Genomic DNA, 18,238 nt, shown 5'->3' with positions numbered 1-18,238 from the left:
AGATTTAGGAACTTCTTCACCCAGAGGGTTGTTAATCGATGGAATTCCTTGCCCAGGGAAGTAGTTGACTCTACTTCAGTAAACAGTTTTAAAGCTAAAGTAGAATTTTTTTTAACAATGTTGTGGTTGTGTTCGCCGAGCTGGGAATTTGTGTTGCAGACGTTTCGTCCCCTGTCTAGATGACATCCTCAGTGCTTGGGAGCCTCCTGTGAAGCGCTTCTGTGAGAAGATTTATAGCTCGGGTGCTCGTTGTTGTGATTCTGGATACGGTGTGAGCGCGGGTAAGTGTATCTGAATCCACAAGAAGATCAGCCATGATCTTATTGAATGGCAGAGCAGGTTCAAAGGGCCGGATAGCCGACTCCTGCTCCTAGTTCTTATGTAAATGGAAACGTCTGAGGGAAAATTGAAGTGTAGAGAAATCTGGGTGTTCACATCCATTGTTCCCTGAAGATGGCAACGCATGTCAATAGCGTGGTCAAGAACATGCACGGCATATTTTCCTTCATCCGATGCGGTACTGAGTACAGGCGTTGGCAGGTTATGTTACAGTTGTGTAGGACTTTGGTTTGGCCACATTTCGAATACTGTGTACAGTTCTGGTTGACAAATTACCAAAAGGATGTGGATGCTTTGGAGAGGGTGCAGAGGAGGTTCACCAGGATGTTGCCTGGTTGAAGGGTGTTAGCTATAAAGAGAGGTTGAGTAGATTAAGATTATTTTCATTAGAAGGATGGAGGTTGAGAGGGGTGGATCTGATTGAGGTCAACGAAATCATGATGGTATAGAAAGGGTGGATCGCAAGGAGCTTTTTCCCAGTGTGGGGGACTCAATTACTAGGGGTCACGAGTTCAAGGTGAGAGGAGAAATGTTTAGGGGAGATAAGCGTGGAACGTTCTTTATCAGAGGGTTGTGGATGCCTGGAAAGGGTTGCCAAGGAAGGTTGTAGAGGCAGTCACGATAGCGTTATTTAAGATATGTCTCGACAGACACATGAATGCGCAGGGAGCAGAGGAATATAACCTTAGAAAATAGGTGTCAGGTTTAGATAGAGGATTGGAATCGGCACAGGCTTGGAGGGTTGAAGGGCCTGTTCCTGTGCTGTAATTTTTCTTGTTCTTTGTTCTAATCAATATTTTATACAGTCCCAAGTATAATCTACCTGCTCCTGTATTCAATTGTTCAGCTAATAAAGACCAGTATCCCATATGCCTCCTTGACCACATCAGCTGCCTGTCCTGCTACATTTAAGAGACCAGTGGACATGCACACCAAGGTCTCGGTGATCATCAGTGTTCCCCAGGGTCTTACCATTCACCCTATATTCCTTTGTCTTATTTATCCTACCCAAGCTGCATCACCTCACATTTATCTGGATTGAATTCCATTTGCCACTGATCAGCCTGTAATCTAAGGCTGTTCCTCACTAATCATCAGTTTTGTATCATCCTCAAACTGACTGATCAGCCAGCCTACATTCATGTCTCAATCTTTTATATGTACTTTGATCAGCAAGGGCTCCAGCAGTGATCCCTGTAGAATCCACTGACCTCCAGCCACAAAAACACCCCTTGACTATCACCCACTGCCACTTCCTGCCACTTGCTTAATTCTGGATCCAATTTACCAACTTTCCTTGGATCCCATTGGCTGTTATCTTTATCCAGTCCTGTATATCCCTCATCATTCAGGGTTCACTGGATTTGTGGATCCCACCCTTTATCTTTATTGGAAATTGTGCACCTGTAACTCTCTCTATTTCCTTTGAGAATGTGTCCCATGTTTCTGGCACAGACTTGCTGAAAAGCATGTCTCTGAGTATAATCTGGCCCAAATAATATCAGATCTTATTAAAATCAGCCTTCCCCAGGTTTAGAACTTTGATTTCAGACCCATCCTTGTCTTGAATCTAACAGAGTTAGAATCACTGTCCACAAAGTGCTCTCTTGCAGATATTCCAACCACCTGTACTGCTTCACTTCCTATAATAAAGCCCCCTGCCTTGCAGGCTCTTCTGCATACAGATCGTTCTGTTATAACGTGCATTTCATCAATGTGAATTCATTGTAACACAGTCAACAAACTTTTAAAACTTCTGTTGGCTGTGTCATGATTATATCACCAACACTTCAAGCGCTGTTTCTAAAGTGCGATTTTTCTATAATGTGGGGTTGCTCAAGAATGGAATCATCACATTAATGAAGAACTGACTGTGCAGGCTTTAAAAGGCTGTGCTGGACGTATCCTAGGAATTCTGCTCACTCTAAGTCTTTCACATTAGGACTACATCAGATAGTTTTGGGAAAGAAGAAATCTCTCACTGTCACTATCCTGTTCCTTTTGCATTCTCTGAAATTTACCTCCATACTATTTCTCTCTGACTGGGGCCTTTAGTGAACACTCAACAATGTGTTCACTCCATTTCAGTTTTTAGGTTTTATCTAACGGCTTCACTTGAGGAGCCGATGAACCTGTCATCCCTCCTTACTGCTGTAATTGATTCACTGGTCAGTATTGTGATATCTGCTCCTCTTTTACCTCTTTCCCTGTTCTACCTGAAGATCCTGTGTCCTGGAATATTAGGTTGCCAATTCTGTCCCTCTCTCAACAATGTTATTGACAGCAATAGTAACACATCTCATTTTTAAGTCTGTACCTTCACCCATTTTTTGTCAGACTCGTTACATTAAAGTAGTAACATCCAACCTTACCAATCTCCCTGTGTCTTAACTGGTCTGTTCTTCTTGTGACTTCCTGACTCACTTGCTGTCTCTTTTAGTTCTGGCTGTGCACCTTCCTTTGCTGAAACATCCCTCAGGATCTCAGCCAGCTGCCAAATTAGTTTCAACTTTACCCAACAGCGCCAGCAAACCTCCCCACATGGATGCTGGTCCCATTCCTTTACTGTTGCAACTTGTCAGTCCTGGTACACATCTCACCACCCCCGAAAAGTGTCCCAATGTCCCAGAAATCAAAGGTTCTCCCTCCTGCATCATCTCTCCAGCCGCACATTCATCTGGACGAACCACCCATTTCTATACTCCTTAGCACAAGGCAGTGGAAGTAATCCAGAGATTGCAAAATGTGAAGTTTTTTTTTTCCCCAGTCTGTGCCCTAGTCCCCCAAGTTCAGCTTGCAGCACCTCACCCCTTTATGTCCCTAGACTGTTGGTACCAATATGGATCACAATCTCTGTCTGTTGCCCTCCAGTGGAGATGGTGAATGTTGTGTACACTCATATCCCACAGTGATGGCTATGGGCTCCTCCACTATTCCATATTCATTTTCTGCAACACACTAATTGTCTTCAGTTTCATTCGGTGTAACGTGAGGAATCTGCAACCACAGCGTGTTGTTGGAATTGATCTTTTTCTCTCTTTTTCTCTCCTCTGTTTTTTTCTCTCCCCCCTCCCCCCACCCCTTCTCTCTCTCTCTCTCTCTCCCTTTTTCTCGTTCTCACCATCTTTCTCCTTCCCTCTCATGGTCTCTCCGTAAGATCTCGCAGCTGGAATTTGGCCATTCAGCCTGCTCCACCATTCAAGCAAGGCTGAGAAGTTTTTCACCCATTTCTCCCACTTCCTCCCCATAGCTCTTGATTTCCTTGATACTCAACAACCTACTTATCTCCATCTTAAATATATATAATGACCTGGCCTCCACAGCCTTCTGTGGCAATGAATTCCAGAACTGTCTGGCTGAAGAAGTTTCTCCTTATCTCCGTTCTAGAAGATCTTCCTTTTATTCTAAGGCTTTGCCCTCAAGTCCTAGTATCTCTTGTCAACATCTTTTCAATGTCCACTCTGTCCTGGCCATTTTGTAAGTTTCAAACCGATATCCCCTCATCCTTCTAAACTCTAACACGCTCTCTCGCACTCTCCACCTCGTGTTATCTCTCCCTCTGTGCCACATCCTTTCTCTCTCTTTCTCTCTTGAATTGTGTAATTGAATCAAACTCAAACCAACGCTGAATCCTTGGATTAACCTCAGTGTCATGTTGAAAACTTGACAATACAAACCAGGAGAAAGTGAGACCAGAGTCCAGATAGGCAGCATCTGACGAGCAGGAGAATCAACGTTTTGGGCCTCCATTCCTGATGAGGGGCTTATGCCCAAAATCTGACTTTCCTGCTCTTGGGATGCTGCCTGACTTGGCTGCACTTTTCCAATAATACAAACCAACACAATATCATGTTCCATGAATGTTACAAAATTGTTGTACACAGGACAAATTGATCCAACAAAAAATAACCTAGAACAGATAAATCTGCAGTTTTGGATAGATATGCTGCTTCTTCAGTTGGGTGCCTAGTCATTCAGGAATTTGCATTACTTCAACACAGTATGAAAACTGATAATGTGTATGTGTTTGTCTGTGTGTATGTGTGTACATCTGAGAGATGTTGCAGTCTGTATAAACTCACATGTCACAGTGATGGTTATGGAGCTCTCCACTGCTCCATGTTCATTCTCTGCCACACACTGATAGTCTCCAGTCTCCCTGGGTGTAATGTGAGGAATCTCCAACCACAGCTCATTGTTGGAACGTGTCCTGTTCATTGTGACATTAAGATGTCTCCACGTCAGGTTAGATACTGGGCAGCTCTCAACAGAGCAGATTATGACTGCAGAATTCCCCTCAATTATATTGATGGATGAATCATTAATCCCATCCAGGGAAATAATTGAGAGATTCCGTGGTGGGTCTAAAAGCAAATAATGATCAGTTCATTACAATGATAGTCAAAAACATCCTAGATCCCGACAATGTGAAAGGTGAGATAGCAGCGCGGTTTCCTCCTCCACACATCATGTAACCATAGCAGACACTTCAATTCAGTACTGAGGGAGTGCTGCATTGTCAGAGGGTCAGCACTGAGGGAGTGCTGCACTATCAGAGGGTCAGTACTGAGGGAGTGCTGCACTGTCAGAGGGTCAGCACTGAGGGAGTGCTGCACTATCAGAGGGTCAGTACTGAGGGAGTGCTGCACTGTCAGAGGGTCAGTGCTGAGGGAGTGCTGCACTGTCAGAGGTCAGCACTGAGGGAGTGCTGCACTGTCAGAGGGTCAGTACTGAGGGAGTGCTGCACTGACAGAGGGTCAGCACTGAGGGAGTGTTGCTGTGTCAGAGGGTCAGTACTGAGGGAGTGCTGCACTGTCAGAGTGTCAGTACTGAGGGGGTGCTTCTGTATTGGGGGTCAGTACTGTGGGAGTGCTGCACTATCCAAGGGTCAATACTGAGGGAATGCTTCAGTATTTATCAGCTCACTGAGTTTTGGATGAACCTCAAACTGACTGATCAATCCTCCTAAATTCTGAATTATTTATATCTGCTTCAATCAGCAAGGGCTCCAGTCATGATCCTGTGAGACCCCACTGGGTACAGGCTTCCAGTCACAGAAACACCCCTCAAACCATGACCCTCTGCTTCCTGCCACTCAGCCAACTCCAAATCCAATTTGGCAATGCTCTTTGGATCCCATGGACTTTCTCCTTCACAAACAGCTTCCCAAGTTGGACCTTATCTAAAGCCTTGTTGCAATTGGAGTAGAATATGGCAAATGAATCACCATTCATTCATGGATGTTAGTACCGCATTGACTGCTCTCCAATCCACTGGTACCTCTCCAGTGGCCACAGAGGAATTGAAAATATTTGCCAGTGCCCCTGACAGTTCCCTCCCTTGCCTCACTCAGCAGCCTGGGATACACTGCATCTGGTCCTGCGATTTGTCTAGTTTTAAGCCTGCTAGGTCACTCAGAGCCCCCTGTCTGTCTGAGCAAATTTTGTAATGTATATTACACTCCATCTCCCTGATGACGATATCTAAACTATTGCTCTCATGAGTGAACACCAAAACCAAATATTCATTTAGAACCTAACCCACATCCTTCGGCTCCACATACAAAATACCTAAATGGGCCCTTCCGTTTCCCTATCCATTCTTTTACTCTTATTGTACTCGTGAAATAACTTGGGACGTTCCTTCCATGCCCCCTTTTTGCTTTCTGAATTTTCTCTTTAAATTTCCTCTTAGATATTTTTTATTCAGAGTCCGAGAGTCATACAGATGTACAGCATGGAAACAGACCCTTCGGTCCAACCCGTCCATGTCGACCAGATATCCCAATCCAATCTAGTCCCACCTGCCAGCACCCGGCCCATATCCCACCAAACCCTTCCTATTCATATACCCATCCAAATGCCTCTTAAATGTTGCAATTGTATCAGCCTCCACCACATCCTCTGGCAGCTCATTCCATACACGTACCACCCTCTGTGTGAAAAAGTTGCCCAGTAGGTCTCTTTTATATCTTTCCCCTCTCACTCTAAACCTATGCCCTCTAGTTCTGGACTCCCTGACCCCAGGGAAAAGACTTTGTCTATTTACTCTATTTACCCTCATAATTTTGTAATTCTCTGTGAGGTCACCCCTCAGCCTCCGACGTTCCAGGGAAAACAGTCCCAGCCTGTACAGCTTCTCCCTGTAGCTCAAATCCTCCAACCCTGGCAACAGCTTTGTAAATCTTTTCTGAACCCTTTCAAGTTTCACAACATCCTTCCAATAGGAAGGAGACCAGAATTGCACGCAATATTCCAACAGTAGCCTAACCAATGTCCTGTACAGCCGCAACATGGCCTCCCAACTCCTGTACTCAATACTCTGACCAATAAAGGAAAGCATACCAAACGCCTTCTTCACTATCCTATCTACCTGCGACTCCACTTTCAAGGAGCTATGAACCTGCACTCCAAAGTCTCTTTGTTCAGCAACACTCCCTTGGACCTTACCATTAAGTCTATAAGTCCTGTTAAGATTTGCTTTCCCAAAATGCCACACCTGGCATTTTCTGAATTAAACTCCATCTGCCACTTCTCAGCCCATTGGCCCATCTGGTCAAAGTTCTGTTGTAATTTAAGATAACCGTCTTCGCTGTCCACTACACCTCCAATTTTGGTGTCATCTGCAAATTTACTAAGTGTACCTCTTATGCTCGCATCCAAATCATTTAAATTAGATTAGATTCCCTACAGTGTGAAAACAGGCCCTTCAGCCCAACTAGTCCACACCAACCCTCCAAAGAGTAACCCACCCCGACCTATTCCCCATATTTACCCCTGACTAATGCACCCAATTCTGCAGGCAATTTGGCATGACCAATTCACCTGGCCTGCACATCTTTGGACTGTGGGAGGAAACCAGAGCACCTGGAGGAAACCCACACAAACACGGGGAGAATGTGAAAACTCTACACAGACAGTCGCCTGAGGCTGGAATCGAACCTGGGTCCCTGGTGTTGTGAGGCAGCAGTACTAACCAATGTGCCACCGTGCCTCCCCATTATGTAAACGTCAAAAAGTAGAGGACCCAGCACCGATCCTTGTGGCACTCCACTGGTCACAGGCCTCCAGTCTGAAAAATAACCCTCCACCACTACCCACTGTCTTCTACCTTTGAGCCAGTTCTGTATCCAAATGGCTAGTTCTCCCTGCATTCCGTGAAATCTAACCTTGCTAATCAGTCTTCCATGGGGAACCTTGCCAAACGCCTTGCTGAAGTCCATATAGATCACATTTACTTCTCTACCCTCATCAATCTTCTTTGTTACATCCTCAAAAAACTCAATCAAGTTTGTGAGTCATGATTTCCCACACAGAAAACTATGTTGACTATTCCCAATCAGCCCTTGCCTTTCCAAATACATGTACCTCCTGTCCCTCAGGATTCCATTCAACAACTTGCCCACCACTGACATCAGACTCGCCAGTCTATAGTTCCCTGGCTTGTCCTTACCACCCTTCTTAAACAGTGGCACCATGTTAGCCAACCTCCAGTCTTCTGGCACCTCACCTGTGACTATCGATGATACAAATATCTCAGCAACAGGCCCAGCAATCACTTCTCTAGCTTCCCACAATGTTCTAGGGTACATCTGATCAGGTCCTGGGGATTTATCCACCTTTAACCGTTTCAAGACATCCAGCACTTCCCCCTCTGTAATATGGACATTTTGCGAGATGTCACCATCTATTTCCCTACAGTCTATATCTTCCATATCCTTTTCCACAGTAAATACTGATGCAAAATACTCATTTAGTATCTCCCCCATTTTCTGTGGCTCCACACAAAGGCTGCCTTGCTGATCTTTGAGGGAGAAAGTGAGGACTGCAGATGCTGGAGATTAGAGCTGAAAAATGTGTTGCTGGAAAAGCACAGCAGGTCAGGCAGAAATGACGAAGGATGATACGATGTATCTGGAGGTTGGTGGCGTGGTAGGTGAGGACCAGTGGGGTTCTGTCCTGGTGGCGATTGGACCCCTTGAACCTTGAATCTTGCCCCTCACCTTGCAGGACCTCATCCCTTTTCTCTATCTTTGTCATTGGTGGTACTATGTACCACATTTCTGATTGTTTGCCCTCTAGTGTAGGTGTTGAACGCTGTGTACACTCACATTGCACAGTGATGGTTATGGAGCTCTCCACTGCTCCATGTTCATTCTCTGCCACACACTGATAGTCTCCAGTCTCCCTGGGTGTAACGTGAGGAATCTCCAACCACAGCTCATTGTTGGAACTTGTTCTGTTCATTGTGACATTCAGATAGGTCCACGTCAGGTTGGAAGCTGGGAAGCTCTCGACAGAGCAGATTATCACCACAGAATTCCCCTCAATTGTAGTGATCGATAAGTTTTTAATTATGTGAGCAGAAGTAATTGAGAGATTCTGTGGTGCATCTAAAAATGAAGGAAGATAACATTGTGTCAGAACAGTGCACATCACGCTGATTTTCAGTCTTTGATGCCTCTGAATTTGCATTCATTTTCCCTCTGTGTAAGTTTCTGTGTCACATTTCTGATGGAGATTGCCTGTGTAAGCTGTCATTATATTCCCTCAGCATTGGAGCTGCTGTCTATCTCGAAAAAAGAAAGTTCCTTTCATGTCCCCAGCATGTGCCCTGGTGCTTGTCAGTCACTGGATAGTATTTGATCACTAAGTGACATGGTGTGAGTCCAGACCAGACCTGGTCAATAGCTACCTGCTGGCCGTGCTTGAAAACAAGTCAACAACATTTAATTTTCTGATACTTACTTCGACAAGGAAGCCACTAGATTCAACAGTTTTTAATGAATAGAAATTAAATTTATCATGGAAAACAACACAATAGTAGAGTCTCCAGTGTATGGTTCGGATACATTCTCGTGTCCAGAATTAAAGATTAAAGAGCCTGCAGCGCACACCAAATGAAAAATGAAGTGAAAACAGATCCCACTGATGTGTCAGCAATATCCCAGATGTTAGTGATGCTGTGGCTCATCATACCCATTTAATGTGAAAGTGGAAGTTTGGTTAATCTCTTTCTGACCTATTCATGACTTTATTCTGGGACCTCAGTAGATCTCAAGTGTTTTTCTGAAACTTAACTCTAACATTTAATGACACCTCCTGGCTCCCTGGACTATTGATGGGCCTTAACCACAGCACACAACTTGTTTCCAGAATCTCACCTGAGTCCCAACTGTACAGAATAGTCAAACAGCTGCAGGGATTTCTTCCTGTGCTGCAAGCCCACACAACGAGTGGCCTTCAGTTGGCTTTTTAGCAGCAGCTTGTTCTGCATAGAACCTATTTTTGACTTCTCTTTCCCTATCAGTCTCTGTGTTTGTCATTCTCTTAGTCTCTCTTTGTTTTTGTGATCCTCGAACTGTCTAAATGACTCAAAGCTTATTGAACCCCTGTACTCACACCATGTCACTTAGTGATCTATTGAAAACTCGACAACGAGCAGCACTCTTGTACCACTGTGGTTGACAGCAGCAGCCAAAGGAATACAGTATTCCCTGAATGTTACAATATTCTCAGATTGCTGTTGTACACAGTACAAATGGTTGCAATGATAGAGAAAAGAAAAAATCTGCAGTTCTCTGTGTAGGATGCTAATTACTAAACAGTGCCTGGGTACTCTGGTGTTTTCATTGCTTCAACACAGAATGAGAGCTGGTAATGTGTGTATGTGTCTAGGTTTTATTGTGTGTGTATATCTGAGAGATGTTGCAGTCTGTATAAACTCACATGTCACAGTGATGGTTATGGAGCTCTCCATTGCTCCATGTTCATTCTCTGCCACACACTGATAGTCTCCAGTCTCCCTGGGTGTAATGTGAGGAATCTCCAACCACAGCTCATTGTTGGAATGTGTCCTGTTCATTGTGACATTAAGATGTCTCCACGTCAGGTTAGATACTGGGAAGCTCTTCACAGAGCAGATTATGACTGCAGAATTCCCCTCAATTATATTGATGGATGAATCTTTAATCCCATCCAGGGAAGTAATTGAGAGATTCCGTGGTTGGTCTAAAAACAAATCATTAGATTTAGATTAGATTACAGTGTGGAAACAGGCCCTTCGGCCCAACAAGTCCACACCGACCCGCCGAAGCGAAACCCACCCATACCCCTAACCTAACACTACAGGCAATTAGTATGGCCAATTCACCTGACCCTGCACATCTTTGGATGGTGGGAGGAAACCCACGCAGACACGGGGAGAACGTGCAAACTCCACACAGTCAGTCGCCTGAGGCGGGAATTGAACCCGGGTCTTTGGCGCTGTGAGGCAGCAGTGCTAACCACTGTGCCATTGTGTCACATATGATCAGTTCCTGAGTATATGAAAGCTGAGATATCATTGCAGTTTCTTTACCCACAAATCACAGAAGAAGTAGGCATTTCTGGTCATTGTGAAGACAGGAGAATCATAGAATTGTACAGTGCGTAAACAGTCCGGACCAACTCATCCATGTTGACCAGATATCCTGAGGTCCTAGTTTGGCTTATCTCCCTGGAAACCTATCCTGTTCCTATACCAATTGTAATACCTTTAAAATGTTGTAATTGTACCAGACTCCACCATATCCTCTGGCAGCTAATTCCATATATGCACTATCCACTGCATATATATCCAGTGCTGAGAGAATGTCGCAACTTTACTGTTGGAGGGTTAATACTGAGGGAGTACCGCACTGTCAGAGGGTCAGTATTAAGAGTGTGCTTCACTGTCGGAGGGTCAGCACTGAGGCAGTACCGCACTATCAGAGGGTCAGTACTGAGGGAGTGTTGCACTGTCAGAGAGTCAGTACTGAGGGAGTGCTACACGATCAGAGAGTAAGTGCTGAGGGAGAGCCACACTGATCGATGGTCAGTTACTGAGGCGATGCTGCACTGTTGGATCGGCAGTGCAGAAGGAAAGCATCTCTGTCTGAATGTTAGTTCTGTGAGAGCGCAACATTGCCATCTGTAATGTCAGTAAACTGTCTCTGCACTCTCAGTCTGAGATTGCTCAGTTGAAATGCAGTGCACAGCACATTGGGAATTTTGGGATCTTGCTGTGCACAATGTAAGCTGTTTCAGCAAAAGTTGAATGAGAGATGTCCATACTTACATTGCACTGTCAGTATGAGGGTCTGCTCTGTTGACACAGTTGGATAACTCACTCTGCAGGTGAGGGCTTGTCCCTGGTGTCTGAGTGATGGTATTAGGCTCAGAACAGAAGTATAGCTCAGAGTGACCCCATGCCGAGTGACAGTGATTGAGACTGATCCATGTACAGCAGTTGGAGTAGCCCAGGTTAAGACAGGTGCTGTTCCATTGCACGTTGTATTGAAGATGCAGGTTAGGTTCACACGCTTTCCTGTGATAATTTCCACAGGGTGTATCAGAGGTTTATCTGTGAAATCTAACACACAGAGAATGGATCTTCTTAGATAAATATAGCCTGGAGCATCAGACCAAATAGAAACCACCCTCCTACATGATAAAACATGTTAACCAGGATGATCTCTGTACTGAGGGTTAGTGCTAAGACTGGAGAAGTGCACCTTCACTGTAGCCCCACCACTCCATAGCTCACAACATGAAATAATAACACTTTTCCCAGTTGGCCAATCAACTCCTTTATGTATTTGAAATTTGAAGAAATAGATCTATTCAGCCTATTGCGTCTGTGCTGGTTCTCTGAGCATTTTGACCTCGTGCCAATTTCCTGCCTTTACTCCATCCCATGTGCACTGTGTCTGTTTAAATAACTATCCAGACTCCTCCTAAATGCCTCAATTGAACCTGACACCACCAGACTTTCAGTCAGTGCATTCTAGACCAAACAACTCACTGTGGGGAGAAAAGGCTTTCTTCATCTCACATTCATCTCTTCTGCAAAACACTGTAAATGTGTGACCTCTGGTTCTTGATTCTTTAATGTTCAGGGCCAATTTCTCAGTCTCTCCTCTGTCCAACTCTTCCCTTAGCCTTTTCCTCTCCAAGGAAACCAGCCCCAGGTTTTCCAACCTGTCCTCAGAACCGAAATTTCTCATCCCTGGAATCATTCGCAGAATCCACTTCCACACCCTGTCCTCACTATGGTGTGGGATCCAGAATGACACACAATCCTCCTGCTGAATTCTAAACAGTGTCTTTATAACTTCATAACCTCCTTGCCCTTGTACTGTATAGTCCTGTTAATGAAGCCTTAAATACTATATGTTGTATTAACAGCTCTCTCTACCTGTCCTGCCACCTTTAATATCTTATGCATACGTACACTTTTGTCTCTTTGTTCCTGCTCACTCTTTAGATTATTATGTTTATTTGCCATTGATTATCCAGTTCCTTGTATCAAAGTATTTCACCTCATACTTCTCTGTGTTTTCAAATTTGGCAAATGATCTGGTTATTAAGAAGGGTAAATGTCTCAAGACACTAACTCTGCTTTCTCTCCACGGATGTTGCCAGACCTGCTGAGTTTCACCTGGACAAAACCATTTGTCTTCTTTAACTTAATTTTGACCTCCTTTGCATTCAGGGAGCCCTGATTTTATTTTCCCTCCTTTACCTATTGAGGGGATATTCGTTTACCCTGCTCCAGCCATCTCGTGGTTGAAGGTAGTTCATTGTTCAGCTCTTGTTTCTCCTGTTAATCTTTGTGGTTTCAGTCAGGGTTACAGCCTTGCTCTGTCCTTGTCCCATTGAAGCCTGCTGTCCATCAGTTGATTTTTCTCACTATGGATTCATCTGTCATTTCCCCTCTTCCATCCTAAACCTTATGAAACAATGATCACTGTCCCCTAAATGTTCCCTCACTGTCTCTTGATCTACTGGTCACCTCATTCCCAAGAAGCAGGGCCAGCAGTGACCCCTTGCTTGTTGGGCTGGACACATACTGGTATCGGGAATTATCCTGAAAACAATCACTACCTGTTTTCACGACCGCTATCATTGCCTACATACAGTCAATTAAAGTCCCCCTTCAGAAAGATTGTATGCTGTTTACACCTCTCTATAATTGCCCCTGAGATTTATTCCTCGATATCCTTCCCACTAGCTGGTGGTCTGTATGTTACACTAAGTATTGTCACTGTATTCTTCTTGTTCCTGAGCTCCAGCCAATGTGATTCTGTCATTGAACCCTCTGAAAGCTCCCCTTTCTCCAATCCTGAAATTCCCTCCTTAACAAATATATCAGAGCATCTACTTTTTTTTCCTATCCTCTCTTTTCTGAACACTTTGTAACCAGGGATATTTAACACTCAGACATGCCTCTCCTTGAGAAAGGTGTCCATTAGTATCACATTATTACACCATAATCAACCAAGACAAATTGTGCCTGACACTTCCTGGTTTTATTACCTATAATCTGCATTCACAAACATGCAGCGTAACTCTGTTCCAGAATTCAAAGGTCTCATATTCTTACTTGGTCCCCACCCACAACTCAATGAATATTAACTTCCTCAACAACACCAGCAAAATGCCCAAAAAATCCCTTCCTACCTATGAGTCACATTGACTACAGGAAAAATGTCTCTCTGTCCCCGAGCTAAATAACCCCCTCTCGTACTGCCCTTTCACTCTTGCCTCATCTCTCCTGGTCCATGTGGGCCACCAATGGTACCACAGCCTTGTCTGTTGCTGCACTCCTCCAGGGATCCATCACCATCACTAACATCCAGATGGAAAACCAGCTGGTGAGTGGTACTTCAGAACTCCTCACTACCTGCCTGTTTCTCTTAGATTGCCAGGTGTTCCCACATTCCCTATCTGCCTGCTTAGCCCTAACATGCGGTATGACCATCTCCCTGAATGTACTATCCATTTTGTTGTCTGCCCCACATACACAGCTCAGTAACTGGAGCTGCTGCTCGAGCTCTGAAACCCAGAGTTCAAACTTGTGCAGCCGTTGTAATTTCCTGCAGTTAGACTGGTCCAGACCACAACAAGTCTCCATGACACCATGTATGCCATGGAGTTGGGGGGGGGCGGGATGGGGGGGGGGTTTAACTAACCGAGCTCACCTTTCTGGACCTTATACTTCCAAATTTATAAAACTTTCATTCCTTTTACCAACGTTAACTTCTTCTTGTACTATTAACCAATACCTGACAATTAAGTGGAAAGTAGGAATTCATGGATAGGTATCTGGGATTTCAATGTTGCGGCCATTTCGGAGACATGGATAGAGCAGGGTGAGGAAAGGATGTTGCAGGTTCTATGGTTTAGATCTTTCATTAAGAACAGGCAAGGCGGTAAAAAAGGGGGAGGTGTGGCCTTATTAGTCAAGGGTAGTATAACGGTGGCTGAAAGAAGTTTTGACAAGGACTCGTCTACTGAGGTAGTGTGGGCTGAGGTTAAAATCAGGAGAGGAGAGGTCACACTGCTTGGAGTTTTTTATAGGCCTCTGCAGAGTTCCAGGGAGGTGGAAGAGAGGATTAGCAACATTATTCTGGACAGGGATGAAAGGAACAGGGTGGCCATTATGGGGGACTTTGACTCCCAAACATTGACTGGAAATGTTCTAACTCTAGTACGTTGGATGGATCAGTTTTTGTCTAATGTGTGCAGGAAGGTTTCCTGACACAGTATGTCGACTAGGGGAGGCCACACTGGATCTGGTGCTTGGTAAAGATCTAGGCCAGATGTTTGATTTGGTTGTAGGTGAGCACTTTGGAGAGGAATAATTCAGTTATGTTTAGTTTTGTGATGGAAATCGATAGGTACATGCCACAGGTCAAGACTTAATGATGGGGCAAGGGCAATTACAATGCGATTAGGCAAGAATTAGGATGCACAAAATGGGATGGCAAAGTTCAGGGGTTGCAGATTATGGAAATGTGGAGCTGGTTTAAGGAACAGATATTGCGTGTCCTTGATAGGTATGTTCTTGTCAGGCAGGGAGGAAGTGATAAGGTAAGGGAACCATGGTTTACTACAGAAATTGCATTTCTGGTTAAGCAGAAGAAGGAGGCTTATGTGTTGATGAGGCAAGATGGTTCAGAAGAGTTACAGATCAGCTAGGAAGGATTTAAAGAGAGAGTTAAGGAGAGCATAGAGAGGACACGAGCAGTCTTTAGCAAATAGAAAAAGGAGAACCCTAAAGCTTTCTATAGGCATGTGAAGAATAAAAGGATGATTAGGGTAGGAATAGGGCCAGTCAAAGACAGAAATGGGAAGCTGCTGTGGTTCTGTTCTGAAGTTGAGTGTGGACCCTGTGGAGATTGGAGAAGTGCCTAACGAACATTTCTCATCGGTTTGCACTCAGGAAAAGGAGAATATTGTACAGGAGAAGAATGAGGTACGTGACATTAGACTACAAAGGATCGAGGTTAGTTACAAAGAGGTGTTATCAATTCTAGAAGGAGTGAAAGTAGACAAGTTCCCTGGGCCGATGGGATCTATCTGAGGATTCTCTGGGAAGCTAGGGAGGAGATAGCAGAGTCTTTGGCTTTGATTTTTGAGTCGTCATTGTCTACAGGTTTAGTACCAGAGGACTGGAGGATTGCAAATGTTGTGCCCTTGTTCAAGAAGGGCAGTAGAGATGACCCAGGTAATTATAGACCAGTGAGCCTTACTTCTGTTGTAGGAAAGGTTTTGGAACGGATTATAAGATAATGAGATTTATAATCATCTAGCAAGCAACAATTTGATTTCAGATAGTCAACATGGTTTCATCAAGAGCAGGTCATGTCTCTCAAACTTCATTGAGTTTTTTGAGAAGGTGACCAAGCATGTAGATGAGGGTAGGCAGTTGACGTGGTATACGTGGACTTCAGTAAAGCCTTTGATAAGGTTCCAAATGATAGGCTGTTGGAGAAAATGCAGAAGCATGGAATTGAGGGTGATTTAGCAGTTTGGATTAGAAACTGGCTTTCTGAAATAAGTCATGATGGGGATGCCGGTGTTGGACTGGGGTGTACAAAGATAAAAATCCACAACCACCTGATGAAGGAGCGGTGCTCTGAAAGCTAGTGCTTCCAATTAAACCTGTTGGACTATAACCTGGTGTTGTGTGATTTTTAACTTTCTGAAAGAAGGCAGCGAGTGGTGGTTAATGGAAAATATTCAGTCTGGAGTCCAGTTACTAGTGGTGTGCCACAAGGATCTGTTTTGGGACCACTGCTGTTTGTCATTTTCATAAATGACTTAGACACAGGCATAGATGGGTGGATTAATAAATTTGCAGACGGCACTAAAGTCGGTGGAGTAGTGGACAGTGTGGGAGAATGTTACAGGTTGCAGGGGGACTTGGATAAACTGCAGATTGGGCTGAGAGGTGGCAAATGGAGTTCAATGCAGCTAAATGTGAGGTGATGCACTTTGGAAGAATAACAGGAAGGTAGAGTACTGGGTCAATGGAAAGATTCTTGGTAGTATGGATGTGCAGAGGGATCTTGGAGTCCATGTGCATAGATCCCTGAAAGTTGCCACCCAGGTTGATAGTGCTGTTAAGAAGGCATACGGTGTGTTAGGTTTCATTGGTAGAGGGATTGAGTTCCGGAGCCACAATATCATGATGCAACTATGCAAAACGCTGGTGCGGCCACACTTGGAATATTGTGTACAGTTCTGGTCCCCATATTTTGGGAAGGATGTGGAAGCATTGGAAAAGGTGCAGAGGAGATTTACCAGGATGTTGCCTGGTCTGGAGGGAAGGTCTTATGAGGAATGGCTGGGAGTCTTGGGTCTGTTCTCATTGGAAAGAAGAAGGCTAAGTGGGGATTTGATAGAGACATACAAGATGATCAGAGGATTAGATAGGGTAGAAAGTGAAAGTCTTTTTCCTAGGATGATGATGTCAGCTTGTATGAGGGGGCATAACTACAAATTGAGGGGTGATAGATTTAAGACAGATGTCAGAGGCAGGTTCTTTACTCAGAGAGTGGTAAGGGCGTGGAATGCAGTACCTGCTAATGTAGTCAACTCAGCCACATTAAGCCACATCAAACAATCCTTGAATAAGCACATGGATGATGATGGGATAGTGTAGGGGGATAGTTGAGAATCGTTCACAGGTCAGCGCAACATTGAGGGCCAAAGGGCCTGTTCTGTGCTGTTTTTTTCGGTGCTCTTTGGTGTGTTTTTCCAGATTACCTTTCTCATTTCTACCTGGAAATTCTACCATCCCAGTTCTTGTTTAAAAATTTACATTTTTTAATGCACCTGGTGTTGAAATACAGACCCTAATAGCAGTTTAGCAACAATTAACTCGTGTCATTCTGTGATGCCACCCTTAGACACATTATCCAGAAGCAGCCCAGTTCCCAGGATTGGTGTTTCCTTGTAGGTCTGACCTGCAGCCCCTTTAAAGTGATCATCATTCACACTGAAGACTTGCGGGTCGGGGGGGGGGGTGGGGCAGCCTCATTGCAAAATGATAATTGGACATAAAGAAGCTTATAGAGCACAATTCTCAGAAATTAATTAGATTAGATTACTTACAGTGTGGAAACAGGCCCTTCGGCCCAACATGTCCACACCGACCCGCCGAAGCACAACCCACCCATACCCCTACATTTACCCCTTACCTAAGACTACAGGCAATTTAGCATGGCCAATTCACCTGACCTGCACATCTTTTGGACTGTGGGAGGAAACCGGAGCATCCGGAGGAAACCCACGCAGACACGGGGAGAATGTGCAAACTCCACACAGTTCGTCGCCTGAGTCAGGAATTGAACCCGGGTCTCTGGCGCTGTGAGGCAGCAGTGCTAACCACTGTGCCACCGTGCCGCCCACGAATGCAGCAACAAAGTATATATGTCACATTTGGCTGTGGAATGGATACCTGAGTTTTGTTTGTTGTTTTGACAACAATTCAAATTTACTCCCTTTGAGTAAATATTCAGACATGAAGTGAGAGGGCCTTTGAAATTAATTCCAAGAAAAATTGACAGGACTGAAGTTGGAGATCTCAC

The 18,238-nt window shown here is 44.5% G+C and overlaps 1 protein-coding gene across 1 annotated transcript in view; it reads right to left on the bottom strand.

The window, feature by feature from the left end:
* LOC148138979 (myelin-associated glycoprotein-like) overlaps positions 1–18,238 on the bottom strand; it is a 159,266-nt gene that overhangs the window by 128,562 nt on the left and 12,466 nt on the right. Inside the window, 2 exon segments of the mRNA XM_087980866.1 lie at positions 10,068–10,349; positions 11,437–11,730. Coding sequence (XP_087836992.1) covers positions 10,068–10,349; positions 11,437–11,730 — 576 coding nt within the window.

The sequence above is a fragment of the Chiloscyllium plagiosum genome, unplaced genomic scaffold, assembly GCF_037043375.1.
Source record: "Chiloscyllium plagiosum isolate Xiang-an unplaced genomic scaffold, Cpla_swu_hap1 HiC_scaffold_38, whole genome shotgun sequence".
Lineage (NCBI taxonomy): Eukaryota > Metazoa > Chordata > Chondrichthyes > Orectolobiformes > Hemiscylliidae > Chiloscyllium > Chiloscyllium plagiosum.
This window is presented reverse-complemented; position numbering and strand designations above follow the sequence as displayed.